The sequence below is a fragment of the Theobroma cacao genome, chromosome 6 (genome assembly GCF_053813885.1).
Source record: "Theobroma cacao isolate CCN51 chromosome 6, ASM5381388v1, whole genome shotgun sequence".
Classification (NCBI taxonomy): domain Eukaryota; kingdom Viridiplantae; phylum Streptophyta; class Magnoliopsida; order Malvales; family Malvaceae; genus Theobroma; species Theobroma cacao.
In genome coordinates, this window is record NC_142644.1 from 5532722 (window position 1) to 5548119 (window position 15398).

The window sequence follows — 15398 nt, forward strand, 5'->3', positions numbered from 1 at the left end:
ATTTTTTTTATTTATCCAGAATAATTAAGTTCTAAAAAGTATTAGATAAAAAATTGTATATGCAAATAATATTATGATATTTACATATTTTATTTTTAAAAAATGAATAAAGTGTTGGACAAATCAACACAGTGGCTTAAAAGGAAATATCTCCTAAAACTAAAAATACCGTGATAGTTTCTCCCCGGAGTCAGGTGGTGGACTGCAGCACGGGCTCTCGTGGGCGAGTCTGTCGCACTCCGACGCCGCCAATCGAAAACCTCATTTCGGCTGATTCCGTGGTGGGTCGAAGCCAAAGGGTTTAAGCAAGTTGATCGAGCAAAAGGTACGAGAAAATGAAGGAGCACGAGAAGTTGACGCTGGTACTATGCTTGACATGGACGGCAACCATCCTTTACGGCGAGATGTTCTCATTTTTTATGCCGTCTCGCTTCTCTTGCTCTTGGCCTCACCTTTCCTCCTCTTCTGCTTCCAATTCCTCGGTAACTTTCTAATTTGTCTCTTTTCAGTACTTTCTTCTTTCATTTTTATTCCTTTTATCTATTTGACTTGATCTCATTCTCACCCTTTTGAATTAAACTTGACAATAATTCAATAATAGAAGGAAAACATGTTGGAGGAGTTTAGAATTAGTACAAGTTTGACTTTCATATAGCTAAATGCAATCAGTGTTTAATTGAGTACCCTTTTTTATCCATTGCATGTTGAATTTTGAGCATTGGAATATTGAATTTAGTATTGTGACATTAACTAATTGAATGCTGTTGATTCTTGAGGCTCCATTAGATTGTTGCTCTTGCTATTTGCTTCTTGCTTTCTCAAAAATTGCTAAAACCCAAACTTAAATGATTAAAATCGAAGTGTTATATTTATGTTTCATTAGCGTTTGAATACATTATAAAATTGTAATGCGCATTGAAACATAATTCTTCTTTACGTAAGTAAAAGCATGAATTTCAATAATTATCAGCATTTCATTTTTTAATTTTTTTTATTATTCAAAAATATTATTTATTATGTATGAATCATGCTTTTCGAAGCAAAATTGCAAGTAACAAAAGCAACAATCAAACAAAAGTTTACTGGTTTTTTTTTTTTTTTTTGTTATTTACTTAGATAAGCTGGAATGATGCTTATCGGGTGCTAGCCTGTTAGACCCAGGACAATGGAATCTAGTGTTTCAACCATGATACTGAGTGTTCCTTCCAGGAATGTTAACTATTTGAGTTCTAGACTACTATAGTGAGCTGGTTTAATGATTCTCAAGGTCAGATTATGGATGATAACACCTTGAAGTATATACAGAGACATATTGATGCTGTTAACACTCACGTGCATATATACCCATGCTTTAGTGCACTTGTTCTCACGCTTGTAAGCAGATTGGCATAGGAACTAACAGCTGTTCTTTTTGCAAGTTCAGATGAATGGACGAGGATATGCCATTGATTATGTCAAAGTTGCTGTTCTTGCTGATCCCCAGGTGTTGTTGTCTTCTTTTCTTGGTCTTGTTATTCATTTATGTTACGTTCTAATATAGATCTGTTGTCTTTAACAGATCATGGATAAAACCTCTCTTCGCCTGCCTCCCAAATCGCTTGCTTTGGAGATTGTACAATTCTATACAGATTTATACATGCGTAGAGCCTTTTTTTCATCAATCCTGCCTTTGAAACCAGATGTGATTTTGTTTTTAGGTGATTATTTTGATGGGGGACCTTATTTATCAGACAAAGAGTAAGGCCTGGAACCATCTGTTTTTACTTGAAACATCTTTTTAGCTACTTTGAAGTTAAATTAGCTTTGGAGATATTCACTTTCTGGTTTGGTCAAGCTTTGCCAGATAATATTACATATTCCATCTAGATCGTTATTTTGAAATGAAATTCACGGTAATGCATTAAACATCCTGTAAATTGTGGTAGATCAAATGTTTGTTTTGATCATGCTGTTGTATGGTGGATGCTTGACATTAAAATTAACTTCTTTTTATTTCTCTATGGGAATCTCGATATATCCGTCAATGTCTATACTTCTTAATGTATATTTAATGAGCTTTTTATTTAGTACTGCCACCATTACATGTTCATCTCTTTCTTCACCCTTTTGTTTATCTTATTAGGGACAGGTTTTGTATCCAAACTCTTTAATTACCTTTCTACTATAGAAAGCCCTTGACATTCTTTAGTTGATTAGATGGCAGGAATCATTAAGCCGTCTTAAGCATATGTTTGGTCTAAGTACAGAAGAAATATATTCCAGTATTAAAGTTTACCACCTTCCTGGCAACCATGACATTGGTTATTCAAGTCTTCAATCTCAGAAGCCAGAGGTATTTATTAATCTTCATAGTTAATATGTGCTTTACTCTAAAACCAGATATGGGTTGTTGTATCCAATATTGTTATTTGCATCATAAGCATGGATTGACACTGTGAGATGGAAAATAAAGAATCTAAGTAAGAAAAAGATTAAAATTAATGGAAGATCCAAATGCTAAACTATTAGAGCTCATTTTGGTGCTACACAAATAAGGTAAAGAAATAATGGCTTACATGATGGAGAGTCGACAGAAGATTGGTGTTAAATATATCCAGTTGGCAGGTGTGGTTCATAAGTATTGAACATTGTTGTGATATGGTCAAGAGAGAATTGAGGGTGGAAGGGATTGAAAATGAATGGATAATCAAAATGCTTAACAGTTAGGATAGGGCTAAGTTTAAGTTTTACATTTAATATGAAGAGTGTGGTATATATTGGAGAGTTAAATTGTTAAGGATATGTGGTATATTCACTTTGAATTTCCTAAATATGTGTGAATAACTTATATCAATTTATGAGATGATAAGGACATTGTTGTTATCTGCAATTTTACTAAGACTTAAAGTTGTTGGTTTAAGGGACTTCTTGGGTTGAGTTGAGTACAATTCATTGTCTATCTTGTTCCTGCAAATTATATTCTTGCTTCTTTGACAATATGGTTGCTGTACTGCCTTACGCTTTTGGTCCTTGTTTTATTTAAATAGATTAGCTCATAGTTTAACGGCCATCCAGGTGGTTGGACGTTATGAAAAAGAATTTGGGAGCAGAAACTATCGATTTGTGGTTGGAAAAGTGGAATTCATTGCTGTCGATGCTCAAACACTAGATGGTAAACAAGAAGGCATCTGAATCTTGTCTATCTATTGTAATTTTTCATTTTTGTTCTTAAAACTAGGGTTGTGATAGCATAAAACTTGGATTTCTTTCTTCCTTTTCTTCTCCTTGTTCTTCTTGTTCTTCTTGTTCCCTTCCTTTCTTTCTTTTTAACATAGAAGTAAATGGTTGCCAGTAAATTTGTAATTTTGATGAGAACTTGTTTTAGCTTCCCAGTTGTGAAGACAGTTGAATGAGACCAGCATTCTCAAGACAAGATGTAATGTTAAATATTGCATATTTTATGCATTAGTGTGCCTGTTGTAGATTGGTCTTGTGACTGTTCTAGAGTTCATATCATACATATATAATTGACTCCTAAATGTATCATTTAATGTCTCCAAGTGTAATAAATATATGTATTTCATATTTCATTTTAAATGAGTCACAGCAAATGTGGTGACATGTCATTGTCCAAGTACTATTTCTCACTTCATATTTGAAATAGGCACTCTAACATATGCATCATTTACAGCGAATCGACAAGGTAGTGTTGCTTCAGCATCTTGGGATTTTGTTAGCAACGTCTCCTCAGGTGCATGATATTGACTTGCATTTCTATTTTTTGAATAGTTTGGACTCGACTTGATATTGATTTTAACACAAATATCACATTTCTCTAGATCATCAATTATATCCAAGGGTTTTGTTGACCCATATTCCATTATACCGGCCAGATTGGACTGATTGTGGACCACATCGTAGCTCTCCAATCATCAATCAGGTTTATTGTCCCACTTAGCATTTTGTAGAATGAAACGTTTGTTATTGTTTATGTTTTATATAAATTTCAAAACTTTAGTGTGGTCAATTTTGAATATAAATTAGTATTTATACTTACATGTGAATCTCCACTTTTTATGTTCAGCGGCTGCTGCATTCTATTCCTGATCAAGAAATAAGGTAAGCTTCTTCCTTGGCTTTTTTTTTACCATAACAGGATTCTACTTTAAGTAATAAAACGTGGCTTGGTTTTTAGGGTTATACGTTTTTGACAGTTGATACTATAATGCAGGTACCAAAACTACGTCTCTGAGGAATCATCAAACCAGTTGCTGAACTTAATCAAACCGGTAAGTTCAATTCCTGTTGCTATAGCAATCTTGTGTGTGTGTGTGTATGCATGTAGATGCATATGTATGTATGTATGTATGCACACATATATAGACATACATATATACATATATAAGGGTGGTGTTGTTTAAAACACTTCCAGCAACTCTATAAAACAAATTTTTGTGGCTTGTTAGGTACTTGTTTTATCTGGTCATGATCATGATCAGTGTACTGTGGCTCACGAGTCAAAGAGTGGATCTGTAAAAGAGGTGAGCATATGATGTTTTAGCATATTTAACATTTATCATGACTTGACATTCTAACTGATAACATGCAGCACACTTTAGGGACCATAAGTTGGCAGCAAGGGAACCTGTATCCATCTTTCATGCTATTATCTGCTAGTAACTCTTCACTTCCAGGCGCATCATGGCCAGAAAAGGCTGTACTTACTCATCTGTGCTTTCTTCCAATGCAAACACACATTTACATATGGTAAACTATTCTGTACGGAATAAAGGTGTAGTTTCCACTTATGAGCTTTGATTTTGGTCTAAATAACCATTTATTGTTTCTCAATTGTCAGGTATCTTATACAATTTGTTCTGACCATTCTTGCTCTTCTTTTGTGGCCAACAAGTGGTTTGAGCTTTTGTCATTATTTTGGTGATCTGATGGAATGTATCAGAAAGTCAATAAGTTTAAGCATCTTTAGAGATGGGACAAAAGAGAAAAATGAAGATGAGAATTGTGAGTATGAGATGGTTTGGGGTGCAGATGGATCGATGCATCTTGTTAAAAAGCTTTTAGCCAAACCTGTGGCACATTCAAGTGATAGGGGCTCGGTAGAGAGGTGCTTCAGCTCAACATTCCAAAATGATCAATTCCACTAAAAACTGTAGCTTTTACTTGAAAACTGTAGAATTTGTATAATTTGTTTGTATTTGATTAATTATATGTTCTCCTCATGTTTTTTATTGGTAGGCTTATATTTACTGAATTCCTCTTTGGCATCTATATTTGCAGAAATTATTTCTCTGGTTCATTTTCCCTTTTTTTCCCATGTTGCAGGGGTAATGCTGTGATAAGACCAACTGCCAAAAAAAATGTTAATCAGGAGACAGAGGTCTGTTTGAGTGTGGAAACCAATGCAAATGCCGAGCTTGATCCAAAAAAAATACCACCTAGAGCAAGCAAATCAAAGGCAAAGATCATAATACAGAGATTGGTTCGTACCTTCCGAATGCTTACACTCATTGCTGCAGTGAATATCCCTCTCTACATGATGTTGTTGTTCAAGGATTGGATTGACAAATGATGCTGGTATCAAACGTTGAAATATACTGCCTGACTGAGTTCCTACGTTATACACTAGGCATACCATGCCAGAAATCACTTCACCTTGAAGTTCTAGCGGGTAAATCATATCATAACAATCTGATAATCTTTTGTATTTTTCTAACAGTCTTTACTTGTTGTCAAAAGCATGCCTCTTTTTTTGCATAATGAGGTCAACAATATATGAACCAGAGAATGTGAAATATATAATTTATGAATGTGTTAAATTTACTAGATGTCTCTGAGACAAAGGTGTAGCCTGGACGTAGAAGTGGATTTCTATCTTTTGGGTGGACATTTTCTATCTTGGCCTAACTAATAGGGAAAGCTCCTATTTTTTATCGTTGATTTTTCAGCCAACAGATTTGCATTCTATTTTTTATCTTTTGCTCCTTATTTATTTTTTATAGAATAAACAAAAAATAAATGGTGAAAATATCAACCAAAAGGTGTCTTATTTGTCTATTTTAAAATTAATTTGAATGAAGGTTTTGAATTGAAGCTTCTTTTTCGTCTTCTCTTATGCATTTTGTGTGGATACTAACATAAATTTTATAAGTGTGGGCATGGAATTATCTAGTGTGAGTTAGTAGTTTTAAATCGGATTAGAAAAAAAAAAAAACAAATCAAAATTACAAATAGGGTTTTAAGATTTAAGAGTGTTGTGAAATAAAGAAGAATTGGATTTTTATGTTTCATGGTTTAAAGCAATGAAAAGAGTATTGTGAAATAAATAAAAAAAATCACATCATAATTAACAGATCGTCACATTTAAAGTCCCATCAGTAAAAAAAATGTCACGTTAGCATAAGCAATTGAAAAATTTTAGTACTGTTAATAATTGGATTGGCATTGTCTATTGTAAAAAACACAAGATTTAATTTTTACAAATTATTATTTAAACATTAAATCCACAACTTTGTTAAATTATTAAGATTAATTGCCTAATTTAATAAAAAAATTACATTAAAGAAATCATACACCAAATAAATATAATTTTTTTTGTGCGTGAAATTAATCAAATATCAAAAATATATTGTATGATATGTGATACGCGCGCAAAGTATGACAAGATCGATACGCTTTTTATAAACTTAATCCTAACCAAATACTAAAATCTCATTTTTTATTTTTTATTTTGAGTTGAAACTTGAAAATGATTTCTTATTGGGTTTTATTAGACTTTTAACAAAAATACTAGAAGAAAAATTGAATTCTCCTCTTTACATCAACACGGTTAAGTGTTTTTAAATTTTTAATTAGTAAATTAACATAAAAGATGTATTTTTTTAAAAAATATATTATTATAGAATATGTTTAGAGTTTAAATTAAAAAAATAATTATTTTTACCATTTATACAATATAATCCTTAATTCTATTATTAAAAATAACATTTTTTAAATTTTTTTATTTTACATATATAATATTATTTATAATTAAGTTTAAAAATTTTTTATCTTATTTTACGATATGATACTAGATACTATTTCCATTCACAGTACCTATTTTGATTTAATAATTATGATAACATGTAATATTACTTCAATTTTAACAAAATCATTTCACAAAAGAATCAAAATAGAAATTCAAATGAAATAAATTAAAAATAAAAAAAAAATTACCTGCCGCTGCCTTTTGTCTTGGTGAATCAGTACTTGGTTGGGAATGATATGGGCTAGTGGGCATGGGCCATTAATGGAAACAGTGAATGGGCCAATGAAAACCCACTGCAATTCGAACCATCTCCGTCTCCCACCTTTCCCTTCAAATCCATCAGCTTTCTTTTTCCCCCATTACCATCACCTTCAAACAAATTGGCAAACCCTAGCTAGCGCCCATTTACTTCCCAATTCGAACCATAAAAAATTCCCAAATCTCGATACTCTTCTCTTCTCTACTCCAAATTCTTTCCTCTTCCCTTATTATTTATAGTTTTTATCTCTTACTGCAGACAACCGAACCCTAGAAATCTCCTGCTTTCCCAATATCCAATCTCCGTTATCCAATTCCGTTATCTCCAATCATTCCGCTCCCAACGGTTTCGTTTAATTTCACTATGAACCTATGCATGCAAACTTTTCCCTTTTTTATTTAAAAAAAATTGAATTTGAATAATTAAGTTGATTTTGGCTTTGCATTTTGCTTTCCTCGTTTCTTTTCTGGCCTGTTGGTTTCGATGTGGGATAAGTGAATTGATTGAGAGAGCTGAGTGGGGAGAGAAAAAATGAGTAGGCTATCGTTTAGGCCACGCCCATTGGACATACACAAGAAGCTACCGATTGTTAAGTCAGTAAAAGACTTCGAAGACGATGAGACTCCTACTTCCGCTACTCGTAACTCTCAAATGCTCCGCCTTGCTGCTGCCGAGGTAGATAACGAGGTACCTTTTTCACTCCTTTTGGCTCAACTTTGCTTTTATGTTCAGAAACTTTCTTCTTCATTACTAGTCTTTTATATATATGTTACTGTTTGTGATCACTAGCCCTGGTAGCTCAAAGTTACGCCAATCTTTAATCTTAAAGTAAAGCAGAATCATGCATTTTGGTTTTAAATTATTTATTTTTAAGAATAGAGCTTTAGAACAGTTGGGGGGCTATTTTCTGCCAAGAACTTTGATATGAGGTAGTGTCATATTTTAAGGCTTCCTTTGGTTGATACTTTTGCTGCTTACTTTTTGCTTCTTGAAAAGTTGTTACAAAACAAAAGCAAAATGTGATGATCAAAGTCGTAATTGATTAAAAAATGGATAAATAATTAAAATATGGACACAAATTGTAACTCAATTAGTTTATATAGAATTAGAATCATGCATTTTGTTATGTAAAAGATTATAGGTTTTTATCTGTAGTCTTTCAATAATGCTATTTGCTTTTCTATCCAAACATGCTTTTTGGTCTTTTGCTTCCGGAAGCAAAAAACACGTACCAAAAACATCAATCAACGGAGTTTAAGGAATTTGGTAGTTGATATGTAGATGTATGGTTTGTAGGAATGCCTGCACGTACTATGGAATTAGAATAACTATACTAATAAATTGTAGTGCAAAAAATTGCCTTTATCTGTCCCAGAGGAATTGGGTACATAACTTGTTTTGCTGAATGATTTTGTTATTTCAACCAACCAAAAGGGTAGGCATAAACAAAGGATTTTTGGTCATTTTTAAAAACACTATGCTAATCGGCAGACTTCTAAATTTTAAAAGATGAATTTTACTTTTTCTAACAGTAATGTCTCTATAGTTTCATAGTTATTAGTGTTCTTACATGCCCTTTGTGATAGTATAATATTTGCTTATATAAATAGATATAATTGTTGTTTAGGTACAGCAAACCCCTACCAAGAAACATGCTCCTGAAATACCTACACCTCAGTTTGTTGTTGTGGATACGTATGAAAGAGATTATTCTCGCACGTTCTTTCAACCAACATCCTATCTACGTGCAAGGGGAGGTTTGTGAAATCAGAAAGATTCCTTTGCTGATACTTGAAAGCTGGTCTAGATGGTTCTTTTCTAGTGATATTTCAATTGATGTTAGCATTCTGAAAGTCTGTTCATTATCTGCAGCCCGGGCTGAGATTGGAGAGTTTGTTGAGTACGATCTAGATAATGAGGATGAAGATTGGCTTCAAGGGTACAACAAAGATAAGAAGATTCTTGCACCTGAAAAGTAATTACAGAAATCTTGATATCACTGTTGCATTTATGCTGTTCGGTTGATCGTGTTTGAGTAATAAATTTTTCATTGAAAAAATTCCTGTCTTTTTTTTTTTTCAGTTATTCACCTGAAACTTTTTGTTAAGATTTTTGAATTAACTCTCATTTTACTCTTTATTTGCCTTTGAGTTTGATGATCGTTGGGAACTGAGAAGTCATCTGAGCTGTTGTATAGCTCTAGAACTGTATATAGAGAAGCTGGTTTCCTCAAGTTGTCTTATTTCTTACAAGCTATGACACACTACAGAAGTGCTCAGAATTTATTTTTTGCAATTTAAACTTTGTAAAGGATCTGAGTTCTGCTCTAATATTCTTTTTAAGTAGGAAGTATACTATTTTATAAATGATTCCAGGGCTTCCTGGACACTTTCAGAAGTGGCATTCTTTTAGTTTCATGCTTCTAGATTTTGTATCAGATGTGGCTTATTTACTCGCTGGAACCATTTAATCAACTAGAAAGGTCTATCGGCTGCTTAAGCATGCATGCTCATTTTGATGGTGTCATCTTTATTTTGGTCTCTTTAATCATATAGTGGCTATTACTTACTGGAAGCAAGTATAACTTCTTTTATCGAACTAGAGCCCATTCCCTACCTTATTTTATTTTTCAAAAACGATAGTGCTATACAAGATGGATAATAAACCCAGACCAGGGGCAAATATACTCATGGGATTTTGGGGATCCACCCAAAATGTAATCTTTTTGTACAAGTGTAAATTAGTTCAAGTGTGATTCAGTTGCATATCTATCATGTGTTTAATTTAATTCTGCAGTTGTGCTTGCTGATGCAGGCTGGAGAGTCTTCTTTTTAAGTTGGAGGTGTTGGATCATAAAGCTCGGGAAAGAGCAGGAGTTATAACACCGACTCTTGTTTCACCAATTCCTGTGCTTTTGACAATGGATGCTGCTATTGAGGTGAATGTTTGTTTTAATTATGCAGGTGCTCACCAATTTGATAGTTTTTGTCATGCATCCATATCTATGCTCATGTCATACACCGTGTGTTATTCTAATTTTGACATTTGGAGTTTCCTTCAAAATAAAATGGTCATATAACTATCAGTTAATCAATGATCATTCAAAAAATTTCCATTTTATAAGTGTAAAATCACTCCTATATGATTCTCATATTAAATATAACAACCCTTTGATGCTCTGATGGTTCATGCTGTTGACCACTACTTGTTCACTTATTCTATTATTTTCACAACCAGCAGATGTGAAGCCTAACAGTCTATTTTTGGTTTTTTTTTGGCAATTTTTGTGTGTTTATTTCTTTCTTTATTTGACATTTGCTCTATGGAGCATGTTTTAAGAACTTTGATGCAAGATATTAAACATTTATCCTTGTACCTCCAAATACTAAATCAATTGCGCTCAAGATGTTAAACATTTATCCTTGTACCTCCGAATACTAAATCTTGTTTGATAACATGTTTATTATTTATTCATCATTTTGATATTTTATTCAGAATACTAATTTGCCAAATCATTTGATAGTGTTGCATGTGCTCATGTTTATTTTAATTTTTCCTGGTTTTCTTTAATTGCTAGGCCTTGCAATCTCAGTCCATCAAATATGGAGTCTTTCAGTCGGTTTATAACTATTGGAAAGAAAAGGTATGGAACAAATATCACAGCTAGATGTATTATGGACTTGTTGGAGATTCAGAATCTTTGTGAAGGAAGAAGTCTGCTGGAAAATTGGGGGGTTTTCATAGTGCTCCGAGTTATGATTCTAAATAATTAACTAAATTTTCAATTGGCAAGCAATGTTGCTTACTGTTGGTTTCATTAGATATGTTGCCAGTATTCTGATGGATGATGTGGTGCAAAGTCCTTGACATGGTGCAAAATAATTTGGACTGCTGCAAGTCTATACAAAATGTGACTATTACATAGCTTGAATTATTATCCTACTCTATTCACTTGCCTTATACTCGCGAACTTCTTAAATTTGTCTCGATATTATAACATGGATATTTATGTGTTTCTATCCTTTTCCTTTTTTCCAGCGTGAACGGTGGCAGAAGCCTATTTTGCGGCGTTTACAGGTTAGTGTTATCACTTTATCATATATGGAATTGTTCTATGCACCAAAAAATAGATATATTCATTGTTGAGATATTACCACATGTATATGATGTGTAGGTGTTTTTGAATCTTTATCTTTTCATTCCACTTTTGGATGTCACATCTTTCATGCCAGACCTTGTCAAATTCACTAGCACAAGACCACCCCTTTAGGAAGTGAAAAGTGTAGGAAATAATCAGAAGTAACTGCTGCCAATTTTATCATTTGTTTTAATGGCCTATAATAATCATTAAATTTTTTTGCAGCTTGCTACCCTTCTTTCTTCTTAAATCATGTATTAACATAATTATTTGGGGCAAGTTGGCTATTTATAAGGGTCAGCTATTATTGCTTGTGCTTTGTGTGTGCCATGATCTTTTCTTCATTTTAATACTTGCTTGAATTAATTTGCTTCAACCACACATTACAGATCAGTTAATGACAGCAACATTTGCATTCTTTTCCCTTGTTGTGCAGCCTCCTCCACCAGTTAACGATAACAACCCCTATAATGTCTTTAGGCCCAGGGAGAAAGCTCACAGACTTCACACTAGAAGGGTTAGTGTCTGACTTCACTTGTAAACCCTTAGTAAAGGTTTTTTATTAAGTAATTGAAGTTATGCTTTATTCATGTAGATGCAAAGGAGGGAAAACAATGTGCAGTCATTTGAAAAGCTTCGCCAGGTGAGTACAACTACTCTTAATTTCATTGTTCATTCATGAACTTAATATGGAACAGTACTTTCATGATCAGGAGAGTGATTGTCCTGTGCTAAGAACTTGCATCACGCGACTAGTATGTGCAGGGAAAACATCCATCTGTAATTGTGTATGAAGCTGAGAACTAGGCTGTGGGTTTGAAAATTACAGATGGATGTCTCTGTTCTCATAAATGCATATAAAGGATGATTGAAAGATTAGTGTTGATTATTCTTTATGTCTAACTTAAGTCAAAGGAGGTTTGAGTCGTTTAACATTGGCACCAAGATGTCTCTGTTATCTTTCTAAAATATTTGCTTTTTGCGGCACTGAAGAAAGTAGACATGTGGGGCCTGTCTTCTGTGATTTCTTAACCTGCTTTTTAAATGAATGTTCCCCTAACTCATATCTGAACAAGTTGCATTTACAATCTGTTTCTTTTCCTTTTATCTTCTTTTCTTTTCTGGGGGTGGTGGGGTGGAACAGGTGGTAATGATGGTTTCACTAGAATTTCATGCTCTGAATTGAGTGGCATAATATTAGAGTGAACAAAAGTGCAAATGGCGCATGGTTGGTTCATGATGGATGTCTGTGAGGCAGGTGCCGAGGCCGTGAGAGGCTGGTGGGATACAGGGAGCAGCCAATATGCTACCTTTTGGACAACCTAGCCAATGTTGGGGTAGACAATTAAAAGCCATGTGGAAAACTAAGAAATTGATGATGTAGCAATATGATGAAGTTACCAAGTCTTTAATATTTGCTGCAATATGATGGTGCAGCAAGTGTAGAAATTGTGAAACACAAACAAGGGACATATTAGTGGGATGCTAGGTCAATAGAGAACAAGATATTGTGAGAGTGGGAGAAATTTTTGTTTTTTAAGGAGGCATGCCTGTGTTTTCTGGTACATTTTTTTTGTTTGCGCTTGCCACCTGGGGGGGGGGGGTTGTTTATGAGTTTGCCACATTTATATTGTTTTATCAGCTTTTCTTCTCTTGAATATGATTCTGTGTATGAGCAATTTGTTATAGAGATATGATTAAGTCTATTGAAGAGCCTAATGTCACAAAATATTTATTTTAATGCTGTTTTGAACTCTAAATATGTCCTTTTCCAACTGTTTGTCATGCACTTCTTGTAATATTTTACTAACATTGTCACAATATTCCTCATTGGTTATCAAATTAATTTTTTCTTTTTTTGTCATTGACTTCTCTCAGGTCAGACGCAATCTAGACCAAGCCAAAACCTTACTTGAGGCTTTAATTAAGGTGCTTTTACCCTTTCAATTTCAAGCATACATGACTGCTAATAGAGACTTATATTATGCATATATGCATATTATGCACCTGAATTCATATTGCTTTGGGTTGTGTTTGAATGCAGAGAGAAGAGAAGAAAAGAGATGTTATGGAGAGTGAAGTTAGCCTTCAGAGGATCCAAATGAAGTACAAGGTACATGTTACTTCTAGTTTCCAGGGATGCCTGAGTTTTAATTATCTTTAACCTATGGAGAGCATTTAAAGCTATAGCTGATAGTAATGGAGTATGTAGAAGTTTGTGTGTATGACACCTGTGTTTTATCTATCTATAACCTAATTGAGAGCATTTAAAGCTATAGCTGATGGTGAATGGACTATTTAAAAGGTCAGGTGTATTTTAGGTGTATGTCAAAATTGCTGTTCTAAACCTCTGCTTTAACGTACAAAGAAGGAAAACAAAATTAGGATAGGAGGAAATTGTAATAATCTGCCTGATGATGTTGAGCCCTTGTGGGCATATTCATGGTTTTAGCAGGGCACAAGTAGTCTCCTTTGCTCTAGGCAGTATGGCTTTGGAAAGAAATTTCTGTTGTTGGTGTCAAACATCTTCTGCAAAATGTCATTTCTCCCATTGAATAGCTCTCTCGATGAGTGATCTTTTTACTCTCAATGTTTTTACCATGTTTGAAAAAATTATCTGTGCCTTTTATGGTACAAATACCTCTGTACATTTGTTGGTTTTACATATTTTCTTTGAATGAATTTTAATTTGCTATAGAAAATGAAATTAATATGATGCATGGCTGCTGATGAAATTTCAGTATGAAACTGAGCTCCTTGAAGATATTACACTTCCTGGGTTTGCACCAATATCTAGCAAGTTTGGTTCAAGTGAAGATGAGTTTATGGACTCAGATGACCTTGCAAACAGCCGTCCACGTACACGACCTGCTGCAGTTCAGAATCCACCTCTAGTAGACTCTAATGTGGCCATGGTTCCTGCTGGAAACCTTAAGCAAGAGTTTCGTCGTCGACATATGCTGCATGGATGGCTCCATAAACTGGTATGCCTTGTCAAATCTGGCTTGCTCTCTTGTTACAATGCCAGCAAGCAATTTTGGGAAGAATGATGGCTTTACATTAGCCATGTATTTTTGAATAACCGTGGATTCAACTCGTTTAAATTATGGTCCCACATTTGAGTCCTTTTTTCCTTCATATGGTTAATGCAGGATCCTCTTGAGCCAGTTTTGCTGTTCACAAAACCTCTTGTTCCAGATAAGCTGGCAGCTGCTGGCATTGTACCCCCGTCTGATACTTCAACAACAAAAAACGGTGCATCTGCACCACCCTATAAATTTCATGGAAGGATTGGCCGTGGGGGCCGAATAGTATTTGATAGATGGAATCCTCTGATGCATACTCCGATTGATTGCGGTAACTCATATTACATCCCACCCAAGCCCCGGCCTTCAACATATAACTAAATTAGGTACTTTGCTTGGTCCCTCCACTGCTGAGGCAGGAGATTCCATTGTAAAGAAATTCAATTGATGTTTATTGTAATGATATTACAGTGGGACTGAGCAAGTTGGGTAGGTTGGTGAATGCTTTTTGGGCCCTGTCCCTGCGCAGGGGCGTCACATCTGTGTATCCAATTTTTTTTGCAGTATATGTGCCTCTCTCTCTCTCTCTATCTCTCTCTCTCTCTCTCTCTCTCTATATATATATATATATATATATAAATATCTTAATTTGGTCTAAGGCTGGAATTTGTTCTTTCATTGCATAAATTAAATAATTCACCTTTCTCATTATACTTTCTTTTATATTGCTTGTATAAATGAATGCATATAAGGGAATCAAGCTTTATTATATTTTTAAATTTTTATTTCAATTGATTCTATTATCATTAAATTAGAGTTGGCAAAACTCATCCCAACTTGAAAATTTTCTTTAACTTGTGTGAGCCCCAACTTGTTGTAACCCAATTTAATTAGAGAGAGTTAACAACTCTGAATCAGTTTTATTTTTATTTTAAATTGATAAAATTGATT

The 15398-nt window shown here is 34.0% G+C and overlaps 2 protein-coding genes across 3 annotated transcripts; both read left to right on the forward strand.

The window, feature by feature from the left end:
- The first annotated feature begins 147 nt into the window (after positions 1-147).
- On the forward strand, positions 148-5820 carry LOC18595508 (Calcineurin-like metallo-phosphoesterase superfamily protein). The gene is made up of 13 exons (XM_018123894.2): positions 148-482; positions 1424-1483; positions 1559-1737; positions 2197-2332; positions 3055-3151; positions 3671-3730; positions 3819-3919; positions 4064-4098; positions 4211-4268; positions 4446-4520; positions 4589-4746; positions 4838-5104; positions 5323-5820. Exons 1-13 carry the CDS (start codon positions 336-338, stop codon positions 5567-5569), a joined length of 1620 nt encoding a protein of 539 aa, XP_017979383.2. The 5' UTR covers positions 148-335; the 3' UTR covers positions 5570-5820.
- Positions 5821-7364: 1544 nt separating this feature from the next.
- LOC18595509 (uncharacterized) lies at positions 7365-15013 on the forward strand. 2 transcript variants are annotated; one of them, XM_018123857.2, is made up of 12 exons: positions 7365-7970; positions 8911-9040; positions 9156-9258; positions 10098-10221; positions 10861-10926; positions 11322-11360; positions 11858-11938; positions 12017-12064; positions 13300-13350; positions 13466-13534; positions 14163-14405; positions 14574-15013. In XM_018123857.2, the coding sequence occupies exons 1-12, from the start codon at positions 7815-7817 to the stop codon at positions 14826-14828; spliced, it is 1365 nt and encodes a 454-aa protein (XP_017979346.2). In that variant the 5' UTR covers positions 7365-7814; the 3' UTR covers positions 14829-15013. The 2 variants fall into 2 exon arrangements, with proteins under 2 accessions (XP_017979346.2, XP_007023554.3); XM_007023492.3 differs by having other exon boundaries at positions 7365-7958.
- The last annotated feature ends 385 nt before the right edge of the window (positions 15014-15398 follow it).